Raw genomic sequence first — 15,003 nt, 5'->3', positions numbered from 1 at the left:
CTCTACCTCCTTAGTGCTGAGATGATGAGCTTTTAAAAATTTTTTAAATTTTTTCTCAGATCTTCATGAGGTGCTGGGAACCAAAATAGCATTGCACACTGTCTAGTTAGGGTTTTACTTCTGTGAGCAGACACCATGACCAAGGCAACTCTTATAAGGACAACATTTGACTGGGGCTGGCTTACAGGTTCAGAGGTTCAGTCCTCTATCATCAAGGAAGGAACATGGCAGCATCCAGGCAGGCGTGGTGCAGGAGTAGCTGAGGTGAACAATGAGAACCGCTCCTCAGGCCTCAGTGCAAACTCAGCTACACAATCTCATTCTGCTGCGTGACAAATAATGTAAGTTTTGTACAAATCCTTAAAACATGAGACATACTAGTTCTCTTTTTTATATACATCTTTTCTTTTTTTATTTAAGATTTATTTATTTTATATATGTGAATACACTGTAGCTGTCTTCAGACACCAGAAGACATCTGATCCCATTACACATGGTTGTGAGCCACCATGTGGTTGCTGGGAATTGAACTCAGAACCTCTTATACTCAGTCAGTGCTCTTAACCGCTGAGCCCCAAGACACACTAGTTTCTTAACTCCCAAAGAGTAACTACCGGGTGAGGCTTCCAGTGGCCCAGGACTTCTGGCCCACACTTCAGCCTCTTCCTTGTCTTCACACAAACTAGTTACCAAGGCCTGAGAACCAGTGGTCAGGTTTAGTGGTTGCATCAAGCTGTCTCTTGGTACCAGTTTTCTGTATTCATTTGTATTACTGTGACCACATACTTGGCAGAAACTCCTCACAGCTGGGAATGCCATTGTGACTTAGGTTTCCTAAGGACCTCAGTCTATGCAGGGACTAGAATGCATGGTGGCAAATGCTCTTCGCAGTACTGCAGACTAGAGCTGAGCACACCGGCCAGAACTGGGGTAGGCAGAGCCTTCACAGGCATGTCCAACTCAAGAATTCTGGGAGCTAGAACTTAGCAGAAGGGGACAAGTGCAGTGAAAACATGGTATGGAGACACTCCAGAACCAAGTCTATGTGTCTGTGTCTGTGTCTGTGTCTGTCTGTCTCTCTCTCTCTCTCTCTCTCTCTCTCTCTCTCTCTCCTCTCTAATTGAATGTTTTCTTTTATAAATCACCTTGACCATGGCATCTCTTTATAGCAAGAATTAGTTGGGTGGATAATGGAGTCCACTAGTATATTCCCATGTGGGAAATGGTTGATGTAAAAGGGCTGGGGAGATGGTTCAGTGGTTAGAGCACTGACTGCTTTTCTAGAGGTTCTGAGTTCAAATCCCAGCAACCACATGGTGGCTCACAAACATCTGTAATGGGATCTGATGCCCTCTTCTGAAGACAGCTACAGTGCACATACATAAAATAAAATAAATAAATCTTTAAAAAAAAAACAAAAAAACAAAAACAGATACTACTTGGTTATAAGAGCAGAAAGTCGGAAATGCCCAAGGTCCATCAAGAAGCCCAGAGCTGTCAGCACACATACAGCCTTGGTTTTGGTCTCTAACAACAAAAACCAAACAGAAAACAAACAAAAATGCTAGAGAAATAAATTATGGTGTGACCATATTAATAAAATCCTCAGAGGGGTTGGGAGGTCAGCAGTTAAGAGCACTGGCTGTTCTTCCAAAGGTCCTGGATTCGGTTCCCAGAGCCCACGTGATGGCTCCTAAGTGCTTGTTACTTCAGTTTCAGGGGATCTGATGCCTCCTCTCTTAATGTTTTATTTTTTAGTCTGTGCAAGTGGTGTCCTACCTGCCAGTATGTGCATGCAGTGCCCATAGAAATTAGAAGAGGGTTTTGGATCTCCTGGAACTGGAGATACAGACTGATGTGAGCTGCTCTGTGGATGCTGGGGCAGAAAGAACAGGACCCTTAATTGCTGAGCCACCGCTCCAGCCAAAATGATGCCCCTTTTGGACTGCGCAGGCACTAGGTACCAACGTGACACACATACAGATCCGGGCAAAGCTCTCAGCATGTGTTCAGGGCAAGTCTAGGAAGCAGAGGCTATCCTTGGTGAAGCACACCCCAGCAGAGGTGGCCTGCAGGTCTGTTACTCTGCTCTACTGCTGGGGCAGGTCCTTTACAAAGGGCACCTGAAGGAAGGAAGGTGGGTGTGGGCTGATAGTTTGAGGGGGCACTTCATTGGTGGTTGTGGGGACCTGGAGGCAGCATGTGAGGCATCTGGTCACATTGTCATAGTCAGGTGACAGAGAGCCTTCTGAGGGTATGCTACTTGCTGGCCTTTTCCTTTCCCCTTCTGCTCACTTGGGGGATCTGCTGCCAGCCATGTTAACAGGCTTTGTAACGTTAGCACCCGAGACATCTGAGTGTGGCTGTGTCCTTTGCTCAGCAGAAGGAGCTGTTTGTCTTGCTCAGTGTAGAAATGGCATGGGTATTGTGCTAACTTGTTATCAAGTATTCAGCAGTGGAGATCTATTGCTGTTGGAGTTTGCTTTGAAGGGGGACACAATGGGGTCATAGGGCTGTTCACATGGGTATCAAATGAGGACAGAACAGTGTGGTTGAGGCAGCTCACACAGCGTAGTGACAAGAGAGTTAGGAAGCCTTGGGCCATCAGCACATCAGCATGGCGCTCTGACGAGGTGGTTGTTCCTGGAGAGATGCCTCTTTGTGCAAAGGCTCCTGCTGCCGTGCCTGCCGACCCAGGTCGATTCCAGAAACCCACTTGGTAGAAGGAGAGAACTGACTTCTGAAAGTTGTGTCCTCTGACCTGTACATGTGCATAGGTGTGTGGAAGCGTGCACACACAGAATAAAATAATGTAGCCTGGCCAGATGTGCTGAGTGCCACAGAAGGGCTGTGTTGGACGTGGATTAGGTGAGTGTTACTACACGCCATTCTCTGCAGAGCGGCCAGGTGGTCAAGCTGTGGAACTCCTTGGTAGAGACTTTCTGTGCCATCAGCTGTCACTGTGGAGAACCTGATCATTTAAGGAAAATGTCTAGAGCAGCCACGCCTCTCCCTGTCATGCACACTACACCATGGTGGTGCAGATGGTTCTCATGGAGCCAGAGCAGCCGAGCTTCAGTCCCAGCTGTCACAGCCTCCGATGCAGAGCTCTGAGCTTGGTCCAGCCCACGATGTTTATCTTCTCACTGCTGTCTTGAGAGTTTGGTATATCTTGCTGCTTCAGAAATTATAGAGATCTCCTGTTTTCTTCCCAGTGCTTCATAGTTTTAGCAACTATATTAAGGTTACTAATCCATTTTGAGGAGGCCAGGAAGCAAGAGAGCTGATGCAGAGGCCATGGAGAGATGTTGCTTATTGGCTGGCTTGAGTTCCAGTCCTGACTTCCTCTGGTGATGAACATCGATATGGAAGTGTAAGCTGAATAAACCCTTTCCTCCCCAACTTGCTTCTTGGTCATGATATTTGTGCAGAAATAGAAACCCTGACTAAGACAAATTGGTACCAGCATAGTGGGGTATTCCTGTATGGGACAAGCTGACCATGTTTTGGGGAGGACTGTGGAAAGACTTTGGAACTTTGAGCTAGAAAAGCCATTGGAATGTTAAGAGCTCTTCGGAGTGTTCTGTAGGAGCTTGGGAGATAATGTTGAGAACAGTGCAGAAGATAAAGGCCTGGCTTGTGAAATTTCAGAGGGGAAATTAAAGACTCTTTGATCAGGGCTGTTGCTGTTTTGATTGTGAAGATTCTGTGGTTTTGGTTAGCTGGGGCTGAAGAATCATCTGTGATTAACAAGATACCAGAACTACTAAAGCAAAACCTTTGCGTTACTGGGACTATTGATGCTGGTCAGCTGGAGTTAAGAAATTGGTGGTGATTACTAAGAGACCAGCATCACTGAGGTGAAATCTTCTGGGAAGTGTTTTCTGAGAGCACAAAGAAGCTGTGTTCCAGAGATAGCCAAGGTTGTGGTTGTTGCTGTGGCTGAACTTGGTAATGTGTAAGAGTCACCCAGGTGGTACTGGTTTTGAAGGCATGAAGGGGTCATGAAGGACAGCTGAGGCTTGGCACTGTGAGAGGCCATGGAAGGCCATTGGTGAAGTTGCAGCCTCAGTGGCAGTTGATGGCCCAGGACTGAAGGGGTCATGCAAAGGAGTTGAGGCTTGGCACCATGAAGAAAGGCTGTTGGTGAAGCTTAGTTGCAGCAGAAGACAGCAGTGTTTTGGAGATGCCAGCAGTGGAGTACAAGCATCTGGAGACCAGAAGACAAGGTGTGTGCTACAAAGGGCAGAGCTGGAGAAGTGACCCAAGCCCTTGGAGGAGCCCAGAAGATTATGAGTGGATCCCAGACATTGGACGGTTTAGAGTTTTATTTCGATTTGAATTGTGACTGTTCCCTGATATTTTTCCCTCTTGAAGGAGGAAAGTATTTTAGTGGAGCCCAAAGTTAAGAGACTTTGAATTGAAAATAAAACTTTGAATTTTAAAAGCGATTGGATATTTTAAAGGAATTGAAATTTTAATATGTAAGAGTTTGTAAAGACTGTTGGGTCTGAAATTATTTAGATCTTGGGGATAGAAAGTAAGCTTAATAGTGATGTGTTTGTGTGTCAAGTTGACAAGGGGTCAATTGTACTGGCGGTTTTGTGTCAACTTGACCCAAGCTGGAGTTCTCACAGAGAAAGGAACCTCAGTTGAGGAAATGCCTCCATGAGATCCAGCTGTAAGGCATTTTCTCAACTAGCAATCAACAGGGGAGGGTCCAGCCCATTGTGGGTGGAGCCATCCCTGGGCTGGTAGACCTGGGTTCTATAAGAAAGCAGGCTGAGCAAGCCAGGGGAAGCAAGCCAGTAAGTGACATCCCTCCATGGCCTCATTCTGCTTCCTGACCTGCTTGGGTTCCAGTCCTGACTTCCTTTGGTGATGAACAGCAATGTGGAAGTGTAAGCTGAATAAACCCTTTCCTCCCCAGCTGGCTTCTTGGTCATGATGCTTGTGCAGGAATAGAAACCCTGAGACAGCCAGGAAGAACAAAAGCCCCATTTCTCTGAAGTTGCTTCTTGCTGGGTTTGTCAGTGGCGACAAGGAAAGCAACCCATACACAGCAGCTAATCCTAGCGCAGATCTTGTAGTAATTTTATCACCACAGTAGCATGTCATGTTACTTAAAGTAGAATTTACATTTCCAAAACAGTACTTTGTAAGAATGTGAGGTTTGTATGTGCTCTGCATATGAACTTGGGGAACTGTCTGGACCCCGTGGTCTCCTTGTAGTCCTCGCCGGACAGATTTTATGGATTGGCAGCAGGAGACTCTGTCATGACAGGAAGGTCAGTGGCTGCTGTGAGCGCCAGAGAGGCGGGAGCAAGTTGCAGCAGCAAAGATGGCTGCAGAGTAGAAGGGGGTGTTCATAGGAGACTCAGCCAGCACCAGAAAGTGACCTGTGGGAAACAGTCGGCACTCCTTTAGCTTTGAAAGTAGTAGCAGCTCTTGTGTACCGTCCCCTGGGAGTCCCGGGGAGTGGCGTGGTGAAGGAACTAGAGGAGTGCGCTTCAGTTCCCACCGTCACCAGAGAGTTGGTCACGTTCAGAGAGGTAAAACTATAACCTTTCAAGATTTCTTTATTTAATTAATGGGTGTATATGTGTGGGTTTGTGCACATGGATGTATTGCCAGCTGAGTCCAGAGGAAGGTGTTGATTCCCCTAGAGATGGACTCCCCAAGCGTGAGTGCTGGGGAGAAAACATGGGTTCTCTGTGAGAACGGCAAACCCACCTGGCTTAGCCGTCTCTAGCCAGTCCTTTGCCTTTTGTCTTTTTACCTCCTTTTTTTGTTTGTTTTTGAGGCAGGGTCTTTATATCCCTAGCCCTGGGTGTCTTGAAATTTACTGTGTCATCCTCCCATTTCTAAGTTAAATTCCAGCTGGGCATGAAGGCACACATAATCTTAGCACACAGGAAGTAAGGGCAAGAGGATCAGGAGTTCAGGCCGGCCAGATTGACTACAGCATAAGACTTTTTTAAACAATTTAGAGTATGCATTAAAAAAGAATTCTGGGGCTGGAGAGATGGCTCAGTGGTTAAGAACACTGACTGCTCTTCCTGAGGACCCAGGTTTGATTCCTAGCACCAACATGGTAGCTCACAGCCATGTGTAACTCCAACTATAGGGACTCCATCTTCTTCTGGCCTCTGTGCACATTGCACGTAGACATACTCTGTAGACAGAAGGTGCTAACATTTCAAACAAAGTAAATAAAAAGACCCCCACTCAGTAGCTGCCATGGCACTTGAGTAGTGGAAGGCCCAGAGAGAGCTCCGCTCTGGGAGTGCACCGTGGGCTGGATACCTCTGTGGCCTGTGGCCGTGCCCACAGCCTACGTTGTCCACCTGGTGGCCTCACTCCTCATCCTTTTGCAGCTTTCCCAGCTGTTTGTGTTGCCTGACCAGCTGTGTGTTCTAAGGGATTTAGGAAAGAGGATTGAAGAGACGGTCAGACAGACGAGTGGAGGGGAGTGCAAGGACCACAGCCCTCGGTTGTTCCCAGAAGATGCCCTTGGCATAACCTGGGCGGAGTGCCTACCAGCACCAGGCGCTGCCTTGTAAAAGTTATTTGGAGGTGTAAACAAGAGCTGGTTCTTAGTTACTGGGGCACTTGTTCTGCTTGAACTGCTTTGTAAATATTTCAAATTGTAAATTCAAAAAATTTTTTGAATGTGACCTCCCTGTGACCTCTGATTTCAGGTGCTGCTCGTGAGCAGTAGCCGCCATCCAGACCGATGGATTGTCCCTGGAGGAGGCATGGAGCCTGAGGAGGAGCCAAGTGTGGCAGCGGTCCGGGAAGTGTGTGAGGAGGTGCGTGCTGTCCTGCATCTCAGCCCATGGAGTGGTTTCCTTGTGACCCCAGAAAGACAGCATTCAGTGGTCACCACAGCCTCACAGCTGCAGCGCTGTGACAGGGTTGTCCCCTTTCTCTGCAGGAGAAAGGATCTCAATAGTGACATCTGTCAGGCTTTTGTGACTTCTGTGGCTCTCCCCCAGCATCACCTCTGGTACTCCTCACACTCAAGTGTGAGTGCTAACACACACTCAAGTGTGAGTGCTAAGAGGAAGCAGCCACTTGGTGAAGCTCATTCTCAGTTACATGGAGGAGGGTGAGGCCATGGCTCCTGTGCCTGTGGCCATGGCTAGTAAGATGGTGCTGGTTACAGTGTGGCTGGAGAGGTGACAGCAATCAGTCATTGTGTCAGCATACATGGGCTGGCTTCCTCCACCACCTCACTGAATGTGCCAGGATAATCCAAAGTCAAACCATAGTCTGAGAACTCACGCCCCAGAGGGCTGGGATGTGGCTCAGTGAAAGAGTGTTTTCCTGGCATGCGGTCAGGCTCCAGAAGTCCCCTCTGAAACAGCGAGCTCATGGTCTGAGAGAGAAAGGCCAAGAGTGAAAGCCCAGACAGAGGGGCGGGAGGACCTGTGAAGAGGGCAGCCGCGGTTTCTCTTGTCCCCATGATCTTCTTGTCACACATAGTTTTTTTTTTTTTTTTTTGCTTGTAGAAAAGTTCTTGGCTAGGCTGTGGCTCAGTTTGTAGAGTGGTGACCTCACACTCCTTAGTCCGTGACTCTAGCACTATATGAACTGGGACCATGGTCCAGACCTAAAACTCCAACACTGAGGTGGATACAGGAAGATCAGAAATTGAAGGTTCTCAGCAGCAGAGGGAATTAGAGGCAGCCTGAGCTACAGGAGCCTCTTCCAAATGGCCACAGAGACCCACCTGCCGCCTCTGTTTGTCTCTTTTTCTTGGGCTCTTACTGAAGCCTGTGAGAGTCTCTTACCCAGAGTGTTCCTGAGGCTCTGTCCTTGCCCTGGCTGTAGGGCCATGACTCCTGTGGGCAGCGGCAGTGCTCCTCTCAGCCTCCCTGTTGTCCTGCTGTCCTTTGATGTCTCCTTATGTTGGCATCGTGATCCTCACTGTCCCATCCTCACCCTCTACAGAAGCAGGGTCTGCACGCTTGCGTCCGTGCTCAGAGCAGCCTCTGCCAGGGGTGACCACCCGGCTCACAGGGCTTGTCTGTGCAGCTTGGCTTTCAGAGCCTCTTCAGAGTTATCAGCCTGATGTAGTGTTTCATGCCTATAATCCCAGCACTGGGGGCAAAGGCAGGGGGATCACTGTAAGTAGTTTGAGGATAGCTTGGTTTATATAGTGAATTGAGTTCCAAGACAGGTGGAAATAAACAAGCACCTTTAATCAAGTGACTCAGAAGACAAAAGGAAGGCTGGTCTCTCACAAATCAGCAAAATAAATAAATAATAAACAAGAGGCTGATCAAAAACTGATATTTTCAGTTTTTTTTTTTGAGACAGGGTTTCTTTTTATAACAGCCCTGGCTGTCCTGGAATTTGCTTTGTATACAAGGCTGTCCTTGAACTCAAGAAATCTGCCTGCTTCTGCCTCCTGAGTGTTTGGATCCAAGGTCTGTGTCACCCCTTGGCTATATAATCTTCAGAACTTATTTGGTTAGAGATTTACTTATATTTTAACATTCACTTTTTCTGTGGAGTAAAGTATGAATGGGTATCTGGCTGTGATCCAGGCCTGTTGGTCCTAGCATGTGGGAGGTGGAGGCAGGAGTCCGCAGACTGTTGCCTGAGATGCTCTGTACACAGAACTCGGGTAATGTGTAATTCGTCAGTTGAGAGCACTGTGCTACACAGGAGTCATACAAGCAGTCTCTGTCACAGAGGTGGCCATGGATGACACAGTGCATAGGCACATAGGCCTGACCTGTGCCAGTGAGACAGTCCCTACGGAACCGCTGCTGCTCAGCAATGTGGCTACACCCTCAGCACTGGCCGCAGTGTGTCAGAAACGGGACGTCCCCGCTCCAGTGCTAGAGATCTGATGGGCATAGGACCCCAGGTGACTGCTCTCCTCTTTGTTGACGTTTAGACATGGTCTTCTCAGCTTCTCAATGGAGCTGGAAGTGCTCTCTGTGAGGAGGGAGGAGTCAGGGTGTGTGCAGGGCCTCTCAGTTTACGAGGGGAAAATTTGTAAACAAACAGTACCTGGCTTAATGTGCCAGTGTATTGGAAGGAAGACTTGAATTCAGGAATTCACCATAGTTCCACTGCAGCAGATGTGTGCCGCATGTTCACAGTGGTTATCTGTGGCTTAGCGTCTGTTCTAGATAATTAGATTTCTTCTCTGCTAACAAAAAATTCTTAGTAACTATGAATGGAACAATACCATTAAATGGTCTGTCACATTAAAAAATCCACCCATTCCAAAATTTCAGTCAATTTAGCATATTGTCTAAATTTCAGTAACAAATTCATATTACTTAAAACACAATATTTGAAGGATGGGCTTCAATTCTTGTAAGTTGGCCTCCATTTTCTAGCAGTTCATAATGAAAATCCTGCCATGGTGACCCTCCCAGGGCTCGTGAGCAAGTGGCCTCCTGGGACAGCCGTGGCTTTTCAGCGAGGTGCCCCTGTAGCCCTGGGTTGCAGAGCTTTGTGTTACGCTCTGGGACAGGCTGTGTGATAGAAAAGCATGGCCTCCTGTGCTCTTGGGTTAGTGTTTCTTGTAGTTCTGCGGGAAACTTAAAACTGTCCTAAAGGGAGAGGTGGCTGGGTCTGAGGCAGCAATCTGTATGAAGTTCTGTTCCTCGAACACTTCTCGGTAAGCCACGAGTGTTGCCATGGATAGAGACGTGTGTGTGTGTGTGTGTGTGTGTGTGTGTGTGTGTGTGTGTTTGTGTGTGTCTGCCTGCCTGTCTGTCTGTCTGCCTGCCTGTCTGTCTGCCTGCCTGTCTGTCTGTCTGCCTGTGCCCTCTGGAGCATGTGCCTCTCGAAGAGAGTAGAGCCAGCGAGCACTCTGCAACTTCTCCAACACTGCCTTCCTTCCTGCCACCCCTGGCTCTGCTGTGAGCTCACTGCCTGGAGCGTCCCTCACATGCGTTGTTCACCGCTCTGAGCAAGAATAGCTTCCACAGCAGGCTGGACTCAGGTGCCTGCACTGAAGGACATTTCCCCGGAGGGAGGGAGGGAGGGAGAGAGAAAGGGAGAGATTGATTCAGAAAGTCTCACCTTTGTGTCCCCTACATGTGACTATGGTGACCCAGGCTTGCCTGCCTCCTGGCATCTCGTTCAGAACTGCTTCTCCATCCTTCCTGGCCTGTCTCATGGCATCTACCAAGGGTTGTATAACCCTTCTTGGTCCTTCTTGTCTGTTAAGGAAAGAAGAAAGGGCCATTGTGAACTTTTGTTTCTGAGACGAGAGTGGAGCTCATGGCTGAACGGGGAGCCAAGGATTAGGTTTCCTCCCTAGCACCATCTATCCCGACTTACCCCACACACAGCCAGAACGGTCTTAACAAGGCTTTTTCTTTTAAAAACGTCACTTTTTAAAATTTTCACTCACTACCTTTATTTTATTTTATTTTTTTTAATTTACTTATGTGGGTACAGTGTTGCTATCTTCAGACACACCGGAAGAGGGCATCAGATCCCGTTACAGATGGTGTGAGCCACCATGTGGTTGCTGGGAATTGAACTCAGGACCTCTGGAAGAACAACCAGTGCTCTTAACCTCTGAGCCATAAAGCTTTTTCTGAGGACTTTTTTTTTTAATTAGCTGACTAATTAACAGATTGGTCGATTTTGGAGATATAGTCCTAATGTATAGCCCAGGATTGGCCTTGAACCTGTTTCAGAGCCAATTAAATTACTCCGTAAAATTTTAAGTGGCTTGTCACATCTGTTCATACAGAAAGCTGAAACTGGATGAACGTGGACTGAGGCTGGAGTGACCAGGACACTGTTATGGAACGTTACTCTTTGTCACTGTCCCTGAGATTTCAGAAGGAGCTTTTGGGGGAGGGTGCTCCAATAAAATACCTAATGGGAGAAGGGGGGTGTTGTGGTGCAGAGTGAGGATGTAGAAGCAGGAGCTTAGAGTGTTCAGTCACCACGGTCACCATGCCTGGCTGTCAGGAAGGGAGTGTGGAGCAGTGGTGCTCACACACACTCCTTCACTCAGCCCAGGCTCCTGCACACGGATGCTGCCTCGCACACAGATGCTGCCACAGATGGTAAAGTGTCTCCGACCTCCATTAACCTAACGGAGGGAATGGCTCACAAACTTGCCAAAGGGCAAGTTTCTAAAGTCTGCCCAGGTAACAGTCACCATCACAAGAAATCCGTCTCCTTGGTGTGCTGCTTAGTGTAGGCTATGGTCCTATGGATAAGTGACAAAGGCAGAGAGTGTCACAGGGTCACGTCAGCAGGAGGGTGGCTCTGAACAGATCAGTCGATTTACTTTACCTTCTGTAGTTCATTTGGCTTTTTCAGACAGATGAGTTAGGAAACAGCGTTAACAGCTCTGCAGTGGGCTACTGTGTCGGTCAGGTGTAGATCTGAGGTCGTAGATAACCACTTCTGTCAATAAGGCGCTAAATTGGGCACAGCAGTGCACGCTGTGACCCTGACAAGCGGGAGGTAGAGCAGGGGATGGTTCCAGTCCACCCTCAGCTTCTGACACCTGCCTCCAGCAAGCAAAGAAGGGAGGCTGCGGAGAGAGGCAAGCATGAGCCTGACTTTGGATCCCCAGGACCCACAGGAGCTGGACAAGATGGCACTCCCTTTAAACCCAGAACTTAGCAACAGAGACAGGTGGCTCTCTGAGAGTTTGAAGCCAGGCCTGCCAGAGTAACAGTGAAACCCCATTTTTAAAAAACAATAGCAAAAGAACCCACACTAAAAAATGATGGATTGAGGAAGACACTGGTGCGCATCTGACCACGGCACTCAGCGACCGTGCATAGTCATGGCATAGCTCCCTCCCGAGATGACCCAGCTTTCCTTTTTAGAGTTGTGTTATAACTAACACATTCTCCAGCGCTAATGTTTACAAATTAGAATACACTTATATTTTAGACTTTGAGAGTTAAAACCAGGTTTCCCACCCACATGAAAACAGCCATCCCTGGTCTCAGACAGTCCGTTCTGTTGCCTCTCGTAGTCTAGGTCCTTTCTGTGTGCCAGTCATCATCCCACACCGCCATCATCACAGAACACAGCCTCACACACCTCCACGCTCTTGGTGAAGGCAGGGTTTGTTGTTCCCTCTCCTTGTGTAGACCCTGTTGCTGAGTTACTCCTACTTGATTAGTAACAGTCAGAGGGAACGTGGGGTAGAGTACAGTGGGGCTGGATATGGGCAGAAGAGCGAGTGTCTCAGGGTCTCTATTCCTGCACAAACATCATGACCAAGAAGCAAGTTGGGGAGGAAAGGGTTTATTCAGCTTACACTTCCACACTGCTGTTCATCACCAAAGGAAGTCAGGACTGGAACTCAAGCAGGTCAGGAAGCAGGAGCTGATGCAGGGGCCATGGAGGGATGTCACTTACTGGCTTGCTTCCCCTGGCTTGCTCAGCCTGCTTTCTTATAGAACCCAGGTCTACCAGCCCAGGGATGGCTCCACCCACAATGGGCTGAGCCAGGGATGGCCCCACCCACAATGGGCTGGGCCTCCCCCCTTGATCAGTAGTTGAGAAAATGCCTTACAGCTGGATCCCATGGAGGCATTTCCTCAACTGAGGCTCCTTCTCTGTGATAACTCCAACTTGTGTCCAGTTGACACAAAACCAACCAGTACAGTGAGCATCAATAAAGATGCATACCTACACACATACATACACACACATCCCAGTTCACTGTGTCAGGCTGGCAAGGCGGAAGCCAGGTTCTGTTCCCAGCATCATTGCTACAACAGGACAGCTGCCCATGACTCCCAGGGCTCAGGCTTCTTTGGACACTAGGCAGACACATACATACACACACACCACACACACACACATACATACAGTTACATATACATATACATACACTTACACACACATAATACACACACACACACACACACACACACACGGGCAAAAGTTCATACTTATACCCATGCACATTTGTTGTATTTGGTTTGTTTGTTGGGATAGGTTTTTCTGTATAGAGACCTGGCTGTCCTGGAACTCATTTTGTAGACCAGGCTGGCCTTGAACTAACAGATCCACCTGCTTCTGCCTCCTGATGCTGGGATAAAGGTGTGCACCACCATGCCTGGCTTACATTTGTTGTTTTGAGGCAGGGTCTCACGATGTAGTGTTGGCTGGCCTGGAACTCGCTGTGTAGACTAGGCTGTTCTACACCTGCCTCTGCCTCTGCTTTTTCTGTTTTCCACGTGTTGGATTAAAGGTACATACCACCATGCCCAGCTAAAACTTTATCGTTGTGTTGAGACACGGTCTACTCTGTTATGCAGCCCTGGCTGTCCTGGAATTTCTGTGTAGACCAGACTGTCCTCAAACCTTCGGACATCCACGTGCTCGTGCCTTCCGGGTTCTGGGATAAAAGATGCACTGCTGAACTCATTAAATGCTCTCACTTTACTTTTTATATGCATTGGTGCTTTGCCTTTGACAGGTGTGTCTGCTTGAGGGTATTGGATCCCTGGAGCTGCAGTTGCAGACAGTTGTGAGCAGCCATGTGGGTGCTGGGAATTCAACCCGGCTCCTTTGGAAGAGCAGCCATTGTCCTTAACTGGCTAAGTAATTTCTAATTAAAAAGCAAGCTGGTACCATGCCCTTATTAAATTAGCTGACGTTTAAAGCACATTCTGCCAATGTTGAAGAAGGTGGCACACAGGAAGAACCTGAGGAAACTGGACAGAGATCTCCCTGAGGAAAGAACTCGCTGCACAAGCTGGTAGCCTGTGTCCTGTCCCCAGCTTCCATGTGTCCCATGGGCGGACACCTGCAGCCTCCTCTGTGGGGAGCTGAGGCAGGAGGATTCTCCAGACCTAGTGAAGACCCTATCTCAAGAAACAGATTGGAAGCAGCTGAGAACACTGGATGGTGATTCCTGGACACCACCCACATGCCTCCACACCTCTGATGCCCATGGAAGCTTCCTCCTGCTGCCTGCTGCCGTCTGAAACTCACTCCTCTCCGGAGTTTCAGCTTAGTCACTGAGTTTTGTGTCCAGTTCTTTTTCTGGTATTAGTGTTTTTAAAGGTTTATTATTGTGTGTGATTGGATGCCATGTGGACGCAGTGCTTGTGTGGGCCAGGAGAGGGCGTTGTGTCCCCTGGAGCTCACGGGCAGCTGTGAGGAAGCTATCCAGTATGGGTGGTGAGATCTGAACCTGAGACCTGGAAGAACAGCAAGTGCTTCAGTGCTGAGCACCCGGCTCATGTTTGTGGTCAGGCTCTCACCTGTACGGCTCGCCTACAGCATCTTTGGTAGATCACAGCGGCACTGAACTCAGAGATCAGCCTGCCTCTGCCTCGTGCTTGGTCGGATTAAAGGTGTGCTCTACCACACACATCCAATTTTGTTATTTTTATTTTTTGAGACAGAGTCTCTCTGTATAGCCCTCATTGGGGCTCCACAGAAACCTGTGCCTCTGTCTCCCAGATTTGGGTTTAAAGGCATGTACCACTAGGCCCCATCAAGCATGTGTTTTAATCTGGTCATTTGGAAACAGAAGGTTAATGCATTTTTTTCAATACTGCCAGTAGCATTTGATCTTTTTCCTTTTATGTGAGCTTTTGCTTGCTGTAGCCTTCCTTCTCTGTAGGCTTCTCAAATATTAGATACAGGAGAAAACAGGAAGATCATTAAAAATTGTGGGCCAGCAAGATGGCTCAGTGGTCCGGGGGTACCTGCTTGACAAGCCAGACCACCTGAGTTCCACCCTAGAATTCAAATGACAGGAAGAGAGAATAACTCTCCCACAGGTGTTATATTACACACATACAAGTCAATAAGCTAATTAAAAATAAGCAGAAGTGGGTGTTCCACAAGTTCAAGGCCAGCCTGGGCTACAGAGTGAGTTCTAGGATAGCCATGGCTACACAGAGAAACCCTGTCTCAAAAACTCTTAAAAAAAAGTAAACAAGCAGAAACGAAGGGACTTGGGATGTGACTCAGTCGGTAGAGCACGTGCCTGGCACGCAGGCACCATGTGAGCCACAGTGGTGT

At 48.2% G+C, this 15,003-nt stretch overlaps 1 protein-coding gene across 2 annotated transcripts in view; it reads left to right on the top strand.

The window, feature by feature from the left end:
- The window catches only part of NUDT3 (nudix hydrolase 3), a 51,789-nt gene that overhangs the window by 23,142 nt on the left and 13,644 nt on the right, over positions 1 to 15,003 (top strand). For both annotated transcript variants that reach the window (XM_080938175.1, XM_080938176.1), the window contains exon 2: positions 6,702 to 6,812. In XM_080938175.1, the coding sequence (XP_080794301.1) occupies positions 6,702 to 6,812 (111 nt within the window). The remainder of the gene's footprint in view (positions 1 to 6,701; positions 6,813 to 15,003) is intronic.

The sequence above is a fragment of the Micromys minutus genome, assembly GCF_963924665.1.
Source record: "Micromys minutus genome assembly, chromosome: 25".
NCBI lineage: Eukaryota > Metazoa > Chordata > Mammalia > Rodentia > Muridae > Micromys > Micromys minutus.
Note: the sequence above shows the minus strand (reverse complement) of the source record. Positions and strands in the feature narration are given on the sequence as shown.